General features: G+C 41.9%; 1 protein-coding gene across 1 annotated transcript in view; it reads right to left on the bottom strand.

Annotated features, from left to right (window-relative positions):
- CRPPA (CDP-L-ribitol pyrophosphorylase A) overlaps positions 1-20,106 on the bottom strand; it is a 181,238-nt gene that overhangs the window by 144,187 nt on the left and 16,945 nt on the right. The window contains exon 2 of the mRNA XM_026649427.1: positions 16,754-17,033. Within this exon, the coding sequence (XP_026505212.1) occupies positions 16,754-17,033 (280 nt within the window). The remainder of the gene's footprint in view (positions 1-16,753; positions 17,034-20,106) is intronic.

Genomic DNA, 20,106 nt, shown 5'->3' with positions numbered 1-20,106 from the left:
TACTTTAAATAAGTATTCATTTATTCATTTGGATGTATACTACCAAAAAAAAATTAAAAAGAAGAGAGAGAGAGATATCAGCCAGCCATCCCAGGCTGTGGATACCCTCAGCACTCTGTACACATTAAACACAGATTCCCAGACATGGCTGGTCTCAGAAAAATATACCCTAGCCAGAGCAAGTTATCAAAAAAAAAAAAAACAAAAAAACACCCTCCCAAAAAATCAAAACAAAACAAAAACATAACATCCAAACCGCCAGAGTCCCCTCCACTACCCTGCCTCACAAATCTGTCCCTTCTTCATAGCCAGAGTAAAAATGGAACCTTTCAGCACCTCCTGAAGGTTAACAACTTTGAGTGATATGGACCAAGAAAGGAGTGAATTCCAAAGGCACAAAGCCCTAACAGAAGACACCAATTGCCAGGCCCAGAATAAAGAATCTGGGGGGCACTGTGCACAATGCTTTAAAGAGGGTGCCCCCACACCCTCTTTAAAGCATCTCCGACCCATATATATCCCACCCCACACAGACCTCCGAATGCCCCTCTACCCCACATATACCTCAAAAACTCTCCACCATCCCCAATTATCCTGACAGCCCACACACACAATCCAGCACCCGGACATACACCCTGCTCACTGCAGCCCCCAACACCTCAACTCCATTGGCCACAGCCCCGCAAATCCCCCACTCAACCTGAACATCCTGGTCCCCAACCCCACCACCCCGAATGCCCCCACAGCTCTCACAACTCACCCTTTAACGCTCAACACCACATTCTCCCCCAGCCCCTCAACTCCCGCCCTCCAACCCCAATACTCACCACTCACCACACAGCCCAACAACAACTTTCCTCAGTCCCCCTCCCCACCCTGAGGACCTTCCTGGCCACTCACTGGCAACCTGCCTTCCCCACCCACCCCAGCTTAGCTCAGTTCTTCATTCCCATCCTGGGCTAGGTAGCTCCTCCCAATCCTGGCTGCCCACCTTCACTTTATCCTATTGCCCACCCTGCACTCACATGGCCCTACATCACTCAGGTTTGGCCCATCTGCCCCTCCATCATGATAGAGGAGAGGCTGGGCCAAATCTGAGTGAGTGGTATTACAACCTGGTGCTAGGGATCGCAGCACCACTCAGGTTTTATTTTTTTTTTTTTTTTTTGCCAGTGGTCAGAGGTCCTCCTGAGATGGGGGCCCTGCGCAAGTGCATTGAGTGCACACTGTTTAATCCAAGCCTGACAGCTGCAGAAGCTTGGCCTCAGAAGAGAGGCAGTATCTTAGGCCCTGATCCTGCAAGTGGACCACAGATGCCCATGCAGAGTCCCACTGAAGTCCACCTGTACAAATCAGCTTGTTGTATTGGGGCTTTAGGTATGTGGCTCACAGGCCATTTGGGCCCGTTAGCAGGGGCGGCTCCAGGCACCAGTGCACCAAGTGCATGCCTAGGGCGGCAAGCCACGGGGGGGCGGCCTGCCAGTTGCTGTGGGGGCAGCAATCAGGGAGCCTTCGGCAGCATGCCTGCAGGAAGTCCGCCGGTCCCGCGGCTTTGGCGGCAATTTGGCGGCGGGTACGCCGAAGCTGCAGGACCGGTGGACCTCCCGCAGGCATGCCGCCGAATCCGCGTTACCAGCCGGACCTCCCGCAGGCGCGCCGCCGAAAGCCATCTGACTGCCGTGTTTGGGGCGGCAAAATACATAGAGCCGCCCCTGCCCGTTAGTTTGCAGCATCAGACCCTAAAGTGAGGACTCTTCTGATTCTGTATTCTGACACCCCTGCTCTCCTTTTTTCCTGCTAGCAATTGTTTCCACTCTACTATCTAGCTTCATATCTCCTAGCACTCATACTCCTTCCACCTTAAATCTCCCTCGGCTAGATCTACCAACCCAAAGCATATCTTATATATATTTTAATCATGTTTTAGTAAAAATAGGCTCTTCAATCTACCAGAGAAAGTATAACATGATTCAATGGCTAGAAGTTGTCTGAATTACACAAATTCAGACTAGAAATAAGGGGCACATTTTTAACAGTGAAAGTAATTAACCTTTGGAACAAAATTTACCAAGGGTTGCAGTAGATTCGTCGTTGCTGATCATTTTAAAATCCAGATTGGATGTTTTGCCAAAAGATCTGCTCTAGGAATTATTTTAGAGAAGTTCTATAGCCTGTCTTATACGGAAGATCAAACTAGATTATCACAAAGGTGCCTTCTGGCCTTGGAATCCATAAATCTATGTTAATAGATGAGTTTCAGATTTTTAATACACAGACTGTATCTGATGTCAAGATTATGAATGACAATTTAACAACAGGAAAACTTTAACCATCTCTACATTTCTTAGTGTTAACATATCTTAATATTAACATTTTTAGCAGAACATGCTGATTTCTTTAATCAGAGAGTTATTCTCTGACAAGTCCTGTAGCATGGAAACAGAGTTCTGAAAATTTTGCATTACATTGCCTTAAAAAGAAATAAACTTTCTGTCTTCATACATATAGACCCAGAATTTAGAAGTATATTTAAATCACTTAAAATGAGATAATCTCTTTGAAGCTTTATACTGAAATCAGTTGGGACAGTCAGACACAAGACAAATAAATTCATGGTGCAATATCATTGAAGTCAACGGAACAGTGTTGAGGGTGAATTTGGCCCAGTATGTCCACTAAGCTTAAAAAAGCTTAATTTAGTAGAAATGCAAGTGACTTTATTTTAGTCTTCAGTGAATATAAGAGTCACATAAAAGTGCTGTTCAAATAAACAGCTCGGATTAATAACATACATGAATGTAGATGGGCTAGATATAGATCCAACAATTTACAAAGCTGTGGTAGAATTTTTGATTAGGTGAAAGATTATTTGCAAATTATCAAATACTTCTGTCTCTTTGGGATTTAGCCTAAATTAGTTCTGGATATGAGCCAGATGAAACTGCTCAAAATCACTGTGATTAATTTCTTCTCAACCTAATCTATCAAACTGTTTCCACATGTTAATACATGGAAAATATTCTGTTACACAAATCAAATGACTTGCAATGGCGGGCATTCACAGCTACATACACTTTCAAAAACAGAAATGAAAGCAATACCTATGGATCTATGCATGACACAGGTAAAAACATGCACATCTATTCAGACATCTGCACTCAAGCTAATTATATCTGTAGTAATCAACGTGCTTCAGCCACATATAGTAATTACTATTCCAGTTAGCAGGGCTGTCTTCAGTGAATGACTGCTTACTCCAAATGTATAGAATAGCATCTTCAAAGCTAAACCAACCACTGGTAATTATGAGATTAAAATATTTCACATATTTAATGGCATATTCCTTTTAAACCTTCTGCGTTTGTGAACCTGAAATGGAGAATGTATTAATGAAACAGAGTCCTATAAATAACTTTGGAAGAACTCCTCTAATCACTTTATTACACACAGCTGGTTGGTTTACAGTAATTTAAGATATCAGGTCTCACTGTATCATATTTTATGCTTCTTTTTCTTAAAAGCACTTTCCCCAAATTCTATCCAGTTGTTATTAGTTGTTATTAAGGGTAACATCCTACTTCATCTGCAGACTCAAGACCATGACCTAGCAGAAATGGCACGGTTCCACTGCAGGAAAGTAGAAGAGCATGATTTCGGGAATCCTACTGAAGGGATCCTTACTCTTGCACCATTGCGGCTCCATGTACCCCAGTGTATAGGTGAGGTTAGGGAATATGGTTCAGGTAGAAGATATGACTGCACAAACTCTCCCAGCCATTCTCCTCCTTGAAGTGCACCAGTTGCTGGGGCTACTACAACCCTAAGGGTATGTCTACACTACGGGATTAATCCGAATTTAGATAATTCGAATTTGGGAAACAGGTTGTATAAATTCGATTGTGCGCGGCCACACTAAGCACATTAATTCGGTTTTTAACCACATTAATTCGGTGGTGTGCGGCCACACTACCCCATTTATTTTAATCACATTAATTCGGTTGTGTGCGGCCACACTAACCCTAATTCGAATTAACAAAATCGATTTTGGCGCTACTCCGCTCGTCGAGGTGGAGTACAGAAATCGATTTAAAGCGCCCTTTAATTCGAACTAAATGGCTCTGTTGTGTGGACGGGTGAAGGGTTAATTCGAATTAACGCTGCTAAATCCGAATTAATCCCGTAGTGTAGACCAGGCCAAAGACTGTAGCAGCTGGTATGGAACAGAAGAGTAGAGCTGTGCAAATAACTGATTTTTTGGTTTGCTGGCAGTTCTGAATTTTTTTAATTGTTTCAGGTCAAACTAAACAATTAATTTAATCCAAAATGAAATGTTTCACTTCAGTTTCATAGAATATCAGGGTTGGAAGGGACCTCAGGAGGTCATCTAGTCCAACCCCCTGCTCAAAGCAGGACCAATCCCCAGACAGATTTTTGCCCCAGATCCCTAAATGGCCCCCTTAAGTTTAGCAGGCCAATGCTCAAACCACTGAGCTATCCCTCCCCTTTTCAATTTTCTAAATAAAATTGAAGACGTATTTTGAAACAATCATTTTGAATTAAAAAATTCTAAACATTTTGTTTCAAAAACATCAAAAGGAAACATTCTGACTTTTTCCTGGAAATTATTTTTGCTACCTCCCTTTTCCCTCAGACATGAACAATTCAATGAAACCAACACAAATTAGCAACACACTTCAGTTTTGCTGAATCTGCATTTTTAGCCAAAAAGTGTTGGCTGAAAAGTTTTGCCCTGCTCTAGATATTCTTTTCTCCACAGAGAAGCCTAATGCCAGGTTAAGGATTCGGTTTTACTAAAGATTTGACTGAGAGGAGCCACGAGCTTTATTTTTATTTTAAAAATGGAAGAAAAATCTTAATTGCCTTCTGTTAAATATGTGAGTTTCTAACTGAAACTTACTTTGAGAATGTAGAGCAGAATATCAGTTATTCACATTAATGACTGGAAGAGCCACTGTTAATTTCAGAATTTGATGGAACAGTGTGGCATGTCCAATTCTAGTTTTACCTGATATATGTGTATTGACCACTTTTATCTATTAATCTAGAACCCAGGGACGGGACTGTTAGAAAAACTGGCAAGAAACTGGGTTTGAAACATTGAGTGTGCTCCGAGAAAGACACTAAACATACCCTTTAGTCAGACAAAGACAGGGTCCACTAGAACATGTGCAAGGAGTTTTGAACAGTAGGCGAATGGTTGGTATGCTAAAATGTACATAATTTCCTTAAAGTCTGTTTACCCAGCTGGGTAAGGACAATGGTGGAACTCACTGAAACTGGACATATGTGAATCTTAAACCAACATCAGGAAGGAAGAAGTTATAATTGTGTTTATTCCTAACTGCAGAAGAGGTCTGTTTAATCAGAAACTTAATATACACTTTGATGCAATACTACCCAGCTGACACTATGCTGTAGATTGAATGGACTTTAAAAAGACAGGATGGTTTAAACAAATGTAATGTAAATTTATGACACCATGACTCTTCTAATGAGGTCACCTTTATCACTGCATTATACTGAATTGAGTAATGGAGGAAAGGACACCTATATCAAGAGATGTCAGAACCCACATTAGTTCTAACAAGCTGGGAATTGAGAAGACTAGCAGAAACTGATGATCCTTAATTGGGTTTCCTTAGCTTTCTTCTTGTACATAGTTATATATTAAAGTCATAAGAATAAAACTAACATTTCTTATCTCTCTCTGTAAAATGCCAGTAAATAGCATTATGATTTATTCTAAAATACACTGGATTCTGAATGTTTAATCTGAGAAAAGTAATAATAAGAGTGTGAAAATGGGGGTGGGGAGAGCTGTCTGTACAACATATAAATTCTGCTTGATATGAAGTTGTTACTATGAAAATTGCCATCACTTAATACCCTATGTAAATGTGGAATCCACCATTGCTGGCAGGGCCTGCAACAGGTAGAATCATCATAGAATCATAGAATATCAGGGTTGGAAGGGACCTCAGGAGGTCATCTAGTCCAACCCCCTGCTCAAAGCAGGACCAATTCCCAACTAAATCATCCCAGCCAGGGCTTTGTCAAGCCGGGCCTTAAAAACCTCCAAGGAAGGAGATTCCACCACCTTCCTAGGTAACGCATTCCAGTGCTTCACCACCCTCCTAGTGAAATAGTGTTTCCTAATATCCAACCTAGACCTCCCCCATTGCAACTTGAGACCATTGCTCCTTGTTCTGTCATCTGCCACCACTGAGAACAGCCGAGCTCCATCCTCTTTGGAACCCCCCTTCAGGTAGTTGAAAGCAGCTATCAAATCCCCCCTCATTCTTCTCTTCTGGAGACTAAACAATCCCAGTTCCCCCAGCCACTCCTCACAAGCCATGTGCTCCAGACCCCTAATCATTTTTGTTGCCCTCCGCTGGACTCTTTCCAATATTTCCACATCCTTCTTGTAGTGTGGGGCCCAAAACTGGACACAGTACTCCAGATGAGGCCTCACCAATGTCGAATAAAGGGGAATGATCACGTTCCTCTATCTGCTGGCAATGTCCCTACTTATACAGCCCAAAATGCCGTTAGCCTTCTTGGCAACAAGAGCACACTGTTGACTCATATCTAGCTTCTTGTCCACTGTGACCCCTAGGTCCTTTTCTGCAGAACTGCTACCTAGCCATTCGGTCTCTAGTCTGTAGCAGTGCATAGGATTCTTCCGTCCTAAGTGCAAGACTCTGCACTTGTCCTTGTTGAACCTCATCAGGTTTTTTCTGGCCCAATCCTCTAATTTGTCTAGGTCCCTCTGTATCTGATCCCTACCCTCCAGTGTATCTACCACGCTTCCCAGTTTACTGTCATCTGCTAACTTGCTGAGTGCAGTCCACACCATCCTCCAGATCATTAATAAAGATATTAAACAAAACCGACCCCAGGACTGACCCTTGGGGCACCCCGCTTGAAACCGGCTGCCAACTAGACATGGAGCCATTGATCACTACACACCAGGCTGAGGACAATGGGGAGTACTTAACCTTAACAATTGTGCTTTTATCTGACAATAGCTATGCTAAGGGAGTTTGCTCCAGCTGGGAGCACTTTCTGGGTGTCTCTCAGAGTCCATTTATAACCTTGTGCTTTGGTCATCTGTCTCTTTGTTCATGCTCTCCATTCCTTCTCCTATCTTAAGGGTGAGCTGGGGAGGAATCAGAAGGCTAATATTTTTGGGTGTAGTTCTCGGAGATGGTGTGTTTAAGCTACCAGGGGAGCAGGAGGGGCAGAGGTAGGGTTGCCAACCCTCCAGGATTAGCCTGGAGTGTCCTGGAATCGGCATTGATCTCCCAGTGACTGTTGAAAGCAATCCAGGAGATTTTAAAAGGATATTTAAAGAAAATGACATTACATCATGTTGGGGGGGGGGGGAATCTCCGGGAATAGCTTCAGTCACAGTTGGCAACCCTAGGCAGAGGGGGAAGTGTCAGCATTGTTCCAAGTCTCCATGCAGAAGGCTGCATGGCTGCAGCTGTCAGTACAAGGTGCTGCATGGGGGATCTGCACCCAGAGACACCTGGAGAGTGTACCTAAGGACCCTAAAACAGGGACAGTAACTAGGCTCTGTTCAGATGCCAGAGGCTTAAAACCCAGGGATTCAATGACTGGATCACCTCACAGCAGTCTGGTGAGCTGCATCTGTGACAAAGGATTTTCAAAGAAAATGGAAATCTGCATTCAAAAAAGGCAGGGAAAGGAGAGAGAGAGAGAGAGAGAGAGAGAATGCTCCAATGCATCTGTTAGTCTATAAGGTGCTCTTAGTCTCTTTGTCGCTTTCTGAGTGAGAGAGAGAGAGAGAGAGTGTGTGTGTGTAAACCATGAAAGGCTGCAATTTTTCAGATGAGCAGCATCCAAAGAGGGCCCGAGGATACCAGTGCAGGCAAAGGAGGATCAAACAACCAACGGGATTGATATGGCTGGAATGCTAAATATCACCTAGTAATTTGGGCATTTTCTATCTTTCATGTTATTCTTCCAAGTGAGTTGATGGTAGTTGGCAATTAGCATCAAATCTAATTTTAGAAGACATCAGAAAAAACCCTCAAAAAGCCATTTCATACACAGGGATCCCTGCCCTATCACGGAGTATTCTCTTTTCTTTTGGGAACAGCTTTCTACTCTTATTGTTTCACATCTTCAGATCTGTTCTTCACCCAGTCTTGCACCTGTTTGCAGTTTAGAAAAGAGGCACCTGTTTGAAAATAGTTTCCAAAAGCCCAGATTCTATACAATAGGGGAAGAACAGAAGCACTTCTTCATCTCTATAAAATTCTGAGTTTCCTACCTTATCATGGACTCTCCGGTTTGACTCCCAGCCTAAACAAGGGCTTGGAACAGAAGGGGGTTCTAATGCTTTTAAGCAGCTCTGTGAATCTCATCAACTGTCTCTTCACCTTCTGAAGTCTCACAGCCTCTTCTCATACCCTTTGGTCTTCTTGTCTCTTCTCTTTGTAGATCCCCACTGCCTTTCTCCTCTCTGGCTTCTTTCTCCTAAACCTGCTGCGTCAACACGCACTGTGTGAGTTCTGTGCACATACTCTATGCACATGGAATTGGAGAGACCTCCTTCATCAGGCCTATCCTAATTCCTACTCACCTCTCTCCTATATACAAGGGGAGACTCAAGTATAAAAACCAAAGAAAGGCTTGATTCTACACTCTAATGCTGTACATGAAAGCTATTGGTTTGACTTTCAGGAAATTACCTACTACTCATTTTTGTACAAACGCAGCAGCTCATTTTTATGAGACAGAATGAGATGCAATGCAGATCAGAAGGCAAGTTCAAGCCGTAAGGCTGTTAAACTCTTGAACAATGGAGTTGCACCTATTGATAAAATGACAAACTTCAGAGAAACTTTCAGCTGGTTCCTGGAGCCTCCTTTAATGGTTCCAGAAGGAGCCCTAAACCTGCCCTTCCACAAGACAAAATACAGCAGAAGAATTTACAAATTATTTTATTATCCTTGTTCCACTCACTAAACACACACTGTATCCAGAAGTATAGTCAAGCCATCATGAGCTACTATTTAAAGTCGTCACCATCACCAACTAAATAACTGACAGCAATTATTACACATTGATATGACCTATGCTGCCACACAGGAGTATAAGACCCCACTATGTCCCTGCATGGCCTCCCCCACTGGGTGCAGAAGAGTGGAAGTGGAAGAGAAAGGGCATAGCCTTGACTCCATTCCTCAAATGCTCTGGCAAGCCCAGATGAGCCAACTCTGTGAAACAGTAATCTCCTACTGATATGGGCAGCCTACTACCTCCAGGAGCAAAGGGGCAGTAAGAAAGGAACCAAGCCATATGCATAGAACACATGCCTAAGTGTAGGGCTTGGACAATTTACCTGACACCACTATTCCAAAGGCTAAGCTGATTAGTCAGGAGTGAAAACTCTCTCTGAGGCCACTCCACTTTTTCCTAAAGGCCACATTCCCTTCAATTTAAAAGAATAAAAGAGTTTTGTAGTTTTATTTTGGGGTGGGGTGCAAGAGGATAGGAGACTGAATTGTAACATACTGTTCATTTACTTTCCACTTAATAAATGTTAAAAGGATGTAACTTCCTTCTAAGGCTGACTGAATAGCAGGAAAAAATGTCAAAAACATTGTTCAACTATTTTTCCCACTAACTGTCTAATTAGTTATTTGCTGAGTAGTATTTTACCAGCTATGTCAATTTAAAAAATTGATTCATGAGGCACATACATTGTCATATGGCATCAGGCTCTAAGGAGTTAGTGGAGAGATGCTATGGTGCTGTGTACTTCCCCAGGTGCAGAGCAGTGGAGCTCCTCTCCTCAGGGCCGGCGCTTCCACTAGGCGACCCTAGGCGGTCGCCTAGGGCGGCAGGATTTGGGGGGCGGCATTTTGCCGTCCTCAGCGGCAATTCGGCGGCAGGGGTCCTTCCACTCCGCGTCTTCGGGGCGCTTTGGCAGTGGGTCCTTCACTTGCTCCGGGACCCGCCACCGAAGCGCCCCGAAGACGCGGAACCGAAGGACCCCCGCCGCCGAATGCTCTGAGGAGGAGCGCTGCCGCCTAGGGTGGCAAAAACCCTGGTGCCGCTCCTGCCTCTCCTGTACACATGTGAAGTTCCACAAGGGGAGAAAAGGAGGAGGTCACTTCACAGCAACTTAGGAGGTGCTCAGAAGCATTGCTCCTCTCCTGCAAGGAAGAATCTTTTTGCACCCTGGGCCTGACAGAAAACCAACTGAGGTTAATTAAGAGTCTTTACACTGTTTCACTGTTTTCAGTGGAAGCCCTTACAATGTATGCAGTAGAAGTTCCCACAGACCTGGGCTCCTTGAGTGATGTGTGAGTAGGCTCCCTACACAAATACTATCCAATAAGGTACTGAGATCCAACTTTCTCTGCTGCCTATATATAAAGCAACAATTGTCATCAAGCATTTTATTAAGCATATTTTCCCCCAAATCCTAGTTTCTTCAGTGGGTCACAGTGGCCACTGCTGAAAATTGATCCATCAGCATACATTTTTCCTTCAACTGATTCAATCTGTTCTCTGACAAATTCATCTTATCTTCAGACTCTTGCTAATTATGAACATAAGGATTTTTTCTTTGAAGACTATTGAAAACTACAGTTATTCATTAAATTAATTACAGTCCACCTTGTAATTCTGAGAATGAACCTTCTACTTTGAGTTAGAGAAGGGATGAAAATCAGGTTTATAATCAAATCTAGTTGCAAATTTAACTACAGACAGAGGGACAAAGAGAGACTCTTTCTCGCTGTAATATGATTTTTCCAATAACTGACAGGTTTTTCCTTTTATTTTAATTTTAAACATTTTTTGGTGATACTGTTTAAAACATTGGCAATGAGATATTGCTAGGGGCTTTGGATTGCTGCCTTCTTCAGCTGCTACCATCCCCAGGTTTTACTGGCAATGAAGAATTTGTTTCTAGAAACGTATCATTTTACTTATAAATTGCCCCCCAAAAACATAAATAGATTTAATTGGTTACAAAGCTACATAATAAGGGGATTGTTTCAGAGAATTAATTTATTAAGGCATAATTTATTATTTTGGGATAAGCTGAACATTTTGAATCCTACAGGCAAATAACAAACTGATTAGTAAATGTAATAAAGTAATTTATTTGTCTGACAAGTAGAATTAAGGAGTGCAATCCCCTATTTGATCGATTGCCATTTTAAGAACATTAAAACCTCATACAATTACACTATCTACATGGTATGCAGATGAACAACAGTGTAGTATTATCCTTATTGCATTACTGATTTAATGTTTCTGCCAGATTTTGTATCAGAAAAGCTTTTACACATAATGTAAGAGGAAATAATTACATTCTGTTATGAAACACTGAGGAGTTGACTCCTGTAGATATGGTAAGAACATGATTACAAGAGAGAACAGGAGAGGGTAACTTCTCTCTGATATTCTGAAACTATGACAATTTTGAGATGGAGAGTCCATGGCTGTCCAGTGATTTCCTCAAAATGAAGTGTAGCTGTTAGATGAAGATAACTTCCCGGCCCCCCCCCCAGCCCTCCCACCCCCAACTAGGGGAGTTTGCCAGCTTCTATTACAAAGGCTTCTGTTACACAATTTGAAGGTCCTTTCAGGTCCTCAGATGCTCCTATGCTGACAGGTAGCAAGGGAAGCCAAGAGCTTCTTCGGTCAAATTCTCTGCTGGCATAACTCGACTGAGTTAAATGAAGCTATGCCAATAGAGAAAGTAGCTGTTTTATCATTTGTTCCTGGTCTGGAGGCATATATTTAGAAACATACAGAAATTAAATATATGAAAGTGGGACAAAACAGCTCCTCTTCCTTGCTGCTATACTCGGTCAGACCAAAGGTCCATCTAGCCCAGTAACCTGTCTTCTGACAGTGGCCAATGCCAGGTGCCCCAGAGGGAATGAACAGAACATCAAGTGATCCATACCCTGTTGCCCATTCCCAGTTTCTGGCAAACATCCCTGCCCATCCTGGCTAATAGCCATTGATGTACCTAACCGCCATGAACTTATCTAGTTCTTTTTTTTAACCCTGTTATAGTCTTGGCCTTCACAACATCCTCTGGCAAGGAGTTCCACAGGTTGACTGTGCGTTGTGTGAAAAAATACTTCCTTTTGTTTCTTTTAAACCTGCTACCTATTAAAAGACACTAGACAGCCAAGGAGCAACTTATAAATACCTAAAATAGATTGGATATACATTAGAAAAGGAAGACTATGTCAGACACGGGAAACAGATGATTACATGGGCTAGCCCAGAGCAGTAGCAAATTGGGGATTGGTTATCTCCTGTCAGGGGATGATCAGACAAACCAGGGCACATTGACTGGTGAAGAAAATGTTTATAAAGGTTGCCTTTGTCCCGTACCCAACTTATTTGGAATAATTATGCAGCTAGATACTATAATCACCCTAGAAGAAAATTAGTGAGAAAAAAAAATCATTCACTGGATTACAAACATAATATTACTCAGTTGCAGATGAAGTGTCTGAGTTTATTTCCTTTAGCATTAAGTGGGAATTTAAACATTAAAACAGTAAGAGTCTGAGAGATGACAGGACAGAATAGATCCAAAAATATCCTTCAGATAAGTAAACACAAACACATTTAGAAAACAAAAATGCTAGTCTCATTGCAACATCAATCTTATCTGAAAATTCACATCAACATAAATAATCCCATGCTTCTATCACTATTAGAAAGAACCTTATGTTAAAATAGCAGATTTACAAAAACACTATGTTAATTATGTGATCAGGATCTGAATAATCATTGATGCTCATTTTAAAAGACATTTTAATTTATAATGGAAAATGATTTTTCAGGAAGAAAAGGAGAATTTACCATGAAAGGACCCCTGTGATGAATCACTGTTATCACTTCATTTGGTGATTAAATCTCATTTAAAGGGAGCAGACTCTCCAGAAAAAAGGCTGAGACATATTTTCCACTATATTGTAATGCACATTTGCCTCCTTCCCCCTAAAATAGTTACAGAAGACTATTTTTCCACTTAAATTTTGACACATGTGTAATGTGGCCAGCAAGCAATATTTTCCCAAATTTGAGAGGATTAGGAAAATTATGTTGAGATATGGGACTCAAGAACAAAGTGACATTCATATTTGGAAAGTTCTAGTGCTTTTTGTCATCACCTATCTCAAAAATGGCTTGTGTTAGAAATTTCAAATTGGATACATTTGAAAGACCTTGGAAGCTCTAATGGACAGGAATTTTTCTGGAAATATATTTACTAGCAAATCAGGTAAGCAAACTGGAATGTAAGGCTCCAGCAGACTTTAAAAGTCCCCAAATGACTGGTGCAGATCCTAAACTGTCACTAAAGCAAAAGTAGTAGAGTCTGTTTCATTTCTTACTAATGAAGACAACAGACCAAAATATAAGCCAATTGCTACGGAGCTCTATGTATTTGGATTTATAATCCTAAATATACTCTGGGAGCCCTTACATGTAATGTTCATAATACATATTTTAACAGATGGCTCGTCCCACTCCTACAAGTTAAGAAATGCCACAACTCACTCCTGCCATACACCACTGCCACAGTTCCAAATACAGCTACTGCTTCATGACTTGTTCTCCTTTACCCCACTCCCCAAAGTGGACACGCACCAGGGGAATTTTATTCCCAATATACTCCTGCCACTCTAGTATCCAAGTGCCTCAGAGTCATAAACAGATTTTATCCTCACAACAGCCCTTTGAGATAGGAAAGTTATCATTTCCTGTTGTACTCATGAGGAACTGAGGCATGGGATTGATTTGCCCAAGGAAGTATGTGGTAAATCGGGAACTGAACCCAGATCTCCTGAGTCCCAGTTCAATACCCTACCTACTACACCAACCTTCCCACCTGCGTCAGTGGGAATGCCCTTGCCCTACTACCTGAGTCAACACAGTTTTCATCAACTACTCCCTGAGGAAATGAAGTCCCAGTAAGAGGAAGTCTCTAAGATCTTTGTGGAAACTCCAAAAAAATGACCCTCTTCTTGTGAGGATCTGAGACATTGCCATTTCCATGTCACTGAGTCTGAAGCATTAGGCCTCATCCTCTTTTCAGCAGTAGCCTTGTCTTAGTGAAAAAGACAGAAATGTACTGATACTGCTGACCTTCTACTGTAATGTTCCCTCCAGGGAACAGGTTGAACATGAGACAGTTTTGTCTTCAGCCACCACAATGCGGAAGGCTGGCAGCAATAAAACTTTACAACTTCCCAAGCTGGGTGTAGGTATCCAAAATATCACATACACCCAAGTCATGAAGTACATGCTTTCCTGTGTTGATGGTACTTGATCAAGTAGTGGAGGAAGAAAAGGAAAGTAATCAGGCTCAAGAAAATGAAGAATTATAGAATGTATGATTTTCATAAGCACCTTTACAAAATTTCTATTCTGTCTCATGCACAATTTGGATACTGTAGGATTTAAATATTTGGGTTTCTGTTTTGTTTAACCTGAAATCTGAATTTCTTAGGTGAGTGATTTTTTAAAATTATTATGTTCTTGTAACAACTGTATTATTATATTATTATTTAAAACCATTAAGTTACTGATATTTATTCTCCTCAACTCCAGTTCAAGACTTTTTTTGCCTATACAATATACAAATATTTAGAATTTTACACTATGATCCTGCAATCTGTTATGCACGTGAGGTCAGTGAGGCTCCACCTGAATACAGCAGTCTACCCATGTGCAATGAATTGCAGGTCTAGGACCTTAATTTGGTAAAGAAAAAGTCCTGATCCTGCTAAGTGCTGAAATCAATGGCAGTTGAGATCACTGAGCACCTCTCAGAATCAGTGATCAAAAGAATAAAGCAATGACCCAAGATAGTTAAATATAGAGGCATGTAAAAATGCATTTTAATTTCCCCCAAGTGTAACACTTAAACCACAGAACATGTAAAAATCAGTTAATTTAGAAGGTTACACTATGCTAATAATCCCATATTAAAGTATATGGTACATAAGTGAAACAAATCATAGCAACGTATGAAGGGGCACTCACCCTCACAATGACAGAAAGGAGACTAACAAGCTTCTCTGGGCCTGTTCAATTCCAATGAGGGGCACCTGAAAGGCTGGTGGGGACGGGAGGGGCTTAAAGGGAAAAGCTGCCACAGGAAGGGGTGGTGAACAGGAAGAGGCTAGCCTACCTTAGACGGGTTTGCTGAAAGGGAGATAGCAACAATCCTCTCTGCTCCCGAAGCTGCAAGACCCAGCCACAGAGCAGTACACCCCACAAGGAGAGGCTGGAGGTAGACCCCATTTAGACTAAGATCAAAGGGTAGACCCAAGAAGACTGCATGAGTTCCAAGCCACCCTTACCTCTCTTTATTTTCCCATCAACTCCCCTCTCCCATAAGGGAAGAGAGGGGAGAGGATTCTTCTTTTGTTTGTTTGCGCCAAGAACCCGCTTGGGGGAAGGACAAAAGGACGGCATAAAGACCTGAAATGGAGCCTAGAGGGGACGTAAGGGACCCCTGCCCCCCAAACAAAGTGGTAATAAAATGTGTTCACAGGCAGAACTTTATGTAGCAATGCAGAAAATATAGAACTTTAATACTTTTCAGATGCATAATTGAACATAAGTTTTACTATATGACTGCTGAATAATAATGTTAGGAGTTTCCTTAAAAATACAAAGCCAAGTCCTGCTCACCTTACTCACAGTCATAGTCCCCAATAATTCCATTGAGATTACTTACCAAATTACAGGTCATTTCCTCCATGCTTTGTCTGTGCATCAGTTTAAGTTCAAAGTAACTGTCATATTTGAATTCCATTTAACTAATATTTATAAGATGTCTTCTATAAATCCTAACAGCATTCAGAAATATCCTGTTTTTAATGTACCAATGATTAGTGACTAGGAAAACACAGGTACTGCAAACAAAAACTGTAAGAACAGCATCAAACAAAGCTCAAGACAACAAACACAAAAACCTATTTTATAATGGAAAACAATAGAAATAATGATCTCAATAACAGGCATTTCCTGGCAGTTAATGACCAGGTGTGTTTAGGGCTTGCGGCTGATCATTAACTAACTGTTAGCTAACCTCTCTACCATTTATTGCTTAATTATTCCCATCAGCATAAGATCACAATTTCATTGTATCTACACAAAACAGCAAACACTGATCTACAAGACTTATGTGTCATTCGGTACAATATGTCAATGTTTAAGAGTTTTAAGGAAATCAAGTCATGTAATAGGAACAGTACTTTTGCCACTTACTTTGTTAAGGAATTCGCGATGAAAGGTGAGATGGAAAATATAATAGCAAAGCTCTTTGTTATGCCACAAAAATATTACTCTCTCTTCTAGATATCTATAAAGTATGCATCACTGGAGTATCTAGGTATCGGTCAACAGAATTTTGCATACTAAAGGCCAGCAGGATCAAGCATACACCATAAATTCTCATCAGGCTGGTAACTTCCTACCTTACAAGTTGCATATTAATTCCATATCCTGGTTATATATTATTCTGTATGGCAAATAAGGCCCTTATCCTGTAAGCACGTCCACCCAAGCTGACCTGCTTACATGACTGGATCCTATATTTGTTCCACTTAAAATGTATGGTACTATCTTGAGTATTAATACAGTTCCTATTTTACTTTGTACCATGTAAGAGCTTTACAGAGTTCAGTTGTTGTGCTGTACATACCCCATGTTCTTTAGCAGCCAAAACCACTTTAAGAAGAATATCTTCCTCGACAAACGGCCTCACAGCATCATGGATAATAACTACTTCTGGTTTCTGGAGTGGACAGCTGGAAAGGTTGCTCTCTGGAAAGATTTTCAGTCCATTGAAAATTGACCGGTGGCGAGTCATTCCACCTTCTACAACCGTAATTCGTTTGTGGCCATATTTTTCAATGATAGATTTCATTGTTTCAATGTTCTCTAGAGACACCACCACAACAATATCTGATATCCAGTTTATTCTGTAAGAAATTGTAGAGATGCATAAATATTGTTTGCATGCATTCTTAAATTAAACTTTGAGCACCTGGATTAGGATTAAAAATGAATAAATTCTTGTTGCAAGAAACTTAATTATCGGTAAAAATATTAGCGTAATGAAGCACCTCCCAACATTTTAAAGTTGCTATACCAGTTTGCTACTTTAAGGTTCTGATCCTGAAAAAAGAGCCAGATGGGTGGACCCCTCCATCCACATGGAGCCCCAATGAAGTCAATGGGATTCTGTGCAGGAGTCTGCCCACATACAACAAATTGCAGGACTAGGGAGTAAGACTTCAGATATACCAACCAGAAATCTCCTTGTCAACCAACCTTATCAACTAATTGAGTCCAATCCCATTCTGGGTCCCAATGACCTGTCACTTCCTTTTCAAATGTGTGTGTATTCTAACCAACAGTTAGAGTCTCACTGCTCTTAATCTCAAACTCATATTATTTGGTACACAGAATTTTGGACTATTCCAAGTTCTACTGCGTGTCAGAGCACATACAACTGAATGAGAGTCAGACAGCAAAAGGCTCTGGACAGATGCTAGAACAGGGGTCGGCAACCTTTGGCACACGGCTCGCCAGGGTAAGCACCCTGGCAGGCCGGGCTGGTTTGTTTACCTGCTGCGTCCACAGGTTCAGCCAATCACGGCTCCCACTGGCCGCGGTTCGCTGCTCCAGGCCAATGGGGGTGGCGGAAAGCAGCGGCCAGCACATCCCTCGGCCCGCACCGCTTCCCGCTGCCCCCATTGGCCTGGGACAGCGAACCGCAGCCAGTGGGAGCTGCAATCGGCCAAATCTGCGGACGCGGCAGGTAAACAAACCGGGCCAGCCCACCAGGGTTCTTACCCTGGCGAGCCACGTGCCAAAGGTTGCCGACCCCTGAGCTAGAAAGTGAATCATTGTCAAGATAGAGAAGGAGAGTAATATGGAGGCTGCTATGTGAGTCAAACAGTGGTAGAAGCTAGATGTTAAAACATTGTTATAATGTAGTATTGTAACAGTGGTCTGGAAATAGTGGTATTCTGCATATATAGTGGTATTTTGCACATATATTTCATGAATTGAGTCGGTTTAACATCGATATTGCTGCTTTGTCCGAAACTAGAAGAGCTGATGAAGGACAGGTGAGGGAGGAGAAAGGATGATACACCTATTTCTGGAAGGAAAATCTACAGATGAATTCCAATTGCATGGAGTGGGCTTTGCTATAAAGAACAAGCTCATCAGGTACCTCTCTGAGGTACCAGTTGGCATCAATGAGTGATTTATGACACTCCGATTGAGGCTCACCAAAAATCAACAGGCAACTATTGTGAGCGCCTATGCACCAACACTGGATGCTGATGAGAATGTAAAGGAAGATTTTTATTCTCAGCTGGAAACCATTTTACCGGAGACCCCTACAGAAGACTAGATCATCCTTCTGGGGGATTTCAATGCACGTGTGCGACGAGACTCAGACCTGTGGAAGGGAACAATCGGGAAAGAAGGAGTTGGCAAAAGCAATTCAAATGGATTTCTGCTCCTGCCCAAGTGTGCTGAACATGAACTTATTATTACGAACTCTCTCTTCCAACAAAAGGAAAAGTTCAAAACATCTTGGAGACACCCACGATCAAAGCACTGGCATCTCCTTGACTGCATTTTAGTTCGTGCCCGAGAGCGTAGTGACGTACTTCTCACAAGAGCAATGACAAGTACTGATGACTGTTGGACTGATCATCGCCTTATTCGATCCACAATGAAAATTAAGATCGCTCCCAAATGGAGGCTGCAAAAGAAGCAGGTCAAGCGCAAGTTGAAAATTCAAGATTTGAAGGACCCTATAAAGTATGACCACTTCCAAACAGTCTTAGAAGAAAAGCTCCCATCAGAGTTTCAGGAAGAAATTGAGGAACACTGGAGCCAGTTGAAAGCAGTAATCATCAATGCCTGTGAGGAAACCATAGGTTACCAAACCAGAAAATATCAGGACTGGTTTGATGAGAATGATGCTGAAATTGAGCAACTCATTAATGAGAAGAGAATGGCATTTCATGCTTGGCAGAATGACATAAATTGTAATATAAAGAGAGAAGCCCATGCCAAGGTGAGGGCAGAAGTCCAACGTAAAACCAGAGAACTCAAGAACAAATGGTAGACTGAGAAAGCGCAAGAACTCCAGCATCTCACGGACATCTAAAATACATGTGGTTTCTTTAGTGCCACCAAGGCTGTTTATGGGCCAATTTGCCATGATATGAATCCTCTTCGGTCTAAGGATGGAACCACACTTCTGAAGGACAACAAAGCCATCAATTCTCGCTGGAAAGAACATTTTGAAGACCTCCTTAACCTTAATTCTATAGTTGCAGATGAAGTCCTTGAGCAAATCCCTCAACAACCATTTAGGGTTGAGCTCGGAGACCCTCCTAATTTGTATGAGGTACACAATGCCACCAAGTAGATGAAGAACAACAAGGCAGCAGGTCTAGATGGGATCCCCACTGAAATCTTTAAAGATGGTGGACCAGAACTAATTCGGCAGCTTTACCTGCTTATCCTTAAAATCTGGATAAAGGAGAAGATACCCAGTGAAATGGGGGATGCCCTGATTGTCACCCTCTTCAAGAAAGGGGGTAAAGCGGATTGTGGAAATTATCGTGGTATCTCCATCCTAGCCATTGCAGGCAAAGTTCTGGCACGGATCCTTGCAACTCGCCTTCTGCCCCGTCAGAAGAAATTTTACCAGAGTCACAGAGGGGTTTCCGATATGATTTTCACAACACGGCAGCTGCAAGAAAAGTGTCGGGAGCAAAACCAACCACTATACATGGCTTGTATTGATTTAACTAAAGCTTTTGATTCAGTGAATCACTATGCCTTCTGGACAGTACTCTCTAAGACTGGATGTCCTGATAAATACATCAATGTCCTAACATTGCTTCATGATAACATGAAAGCGACTGCTCTGAGCAGCACTGGCTTCCAGAGTGAACCTTTCAAAGTACAGTAACTCCTCACTTAACATTGTAGTTATGTTCCTGAAAAATGTGACTAAGT

Source organism: Terrapene carolina, unplaced genomic scaffold (genome assembly GCF_002925995.2).
Source record: "Terrapene carolina triunguis isolate 2854851 unplaced genomic scaffold, T_m_triunguis-2.0 Scaffold84, whole genome shotgun sequence".
In the NCBI taxonomy this organism is placed as follows: domain Eukaryota; kingdom Metazoa; phylum Chordata; order Testudines; family Emydidae; genus Terrapene; species Terrapene triunguis.
This window is presented reverse-complemented; position numbering and strand designations above follow the sequence as displayed.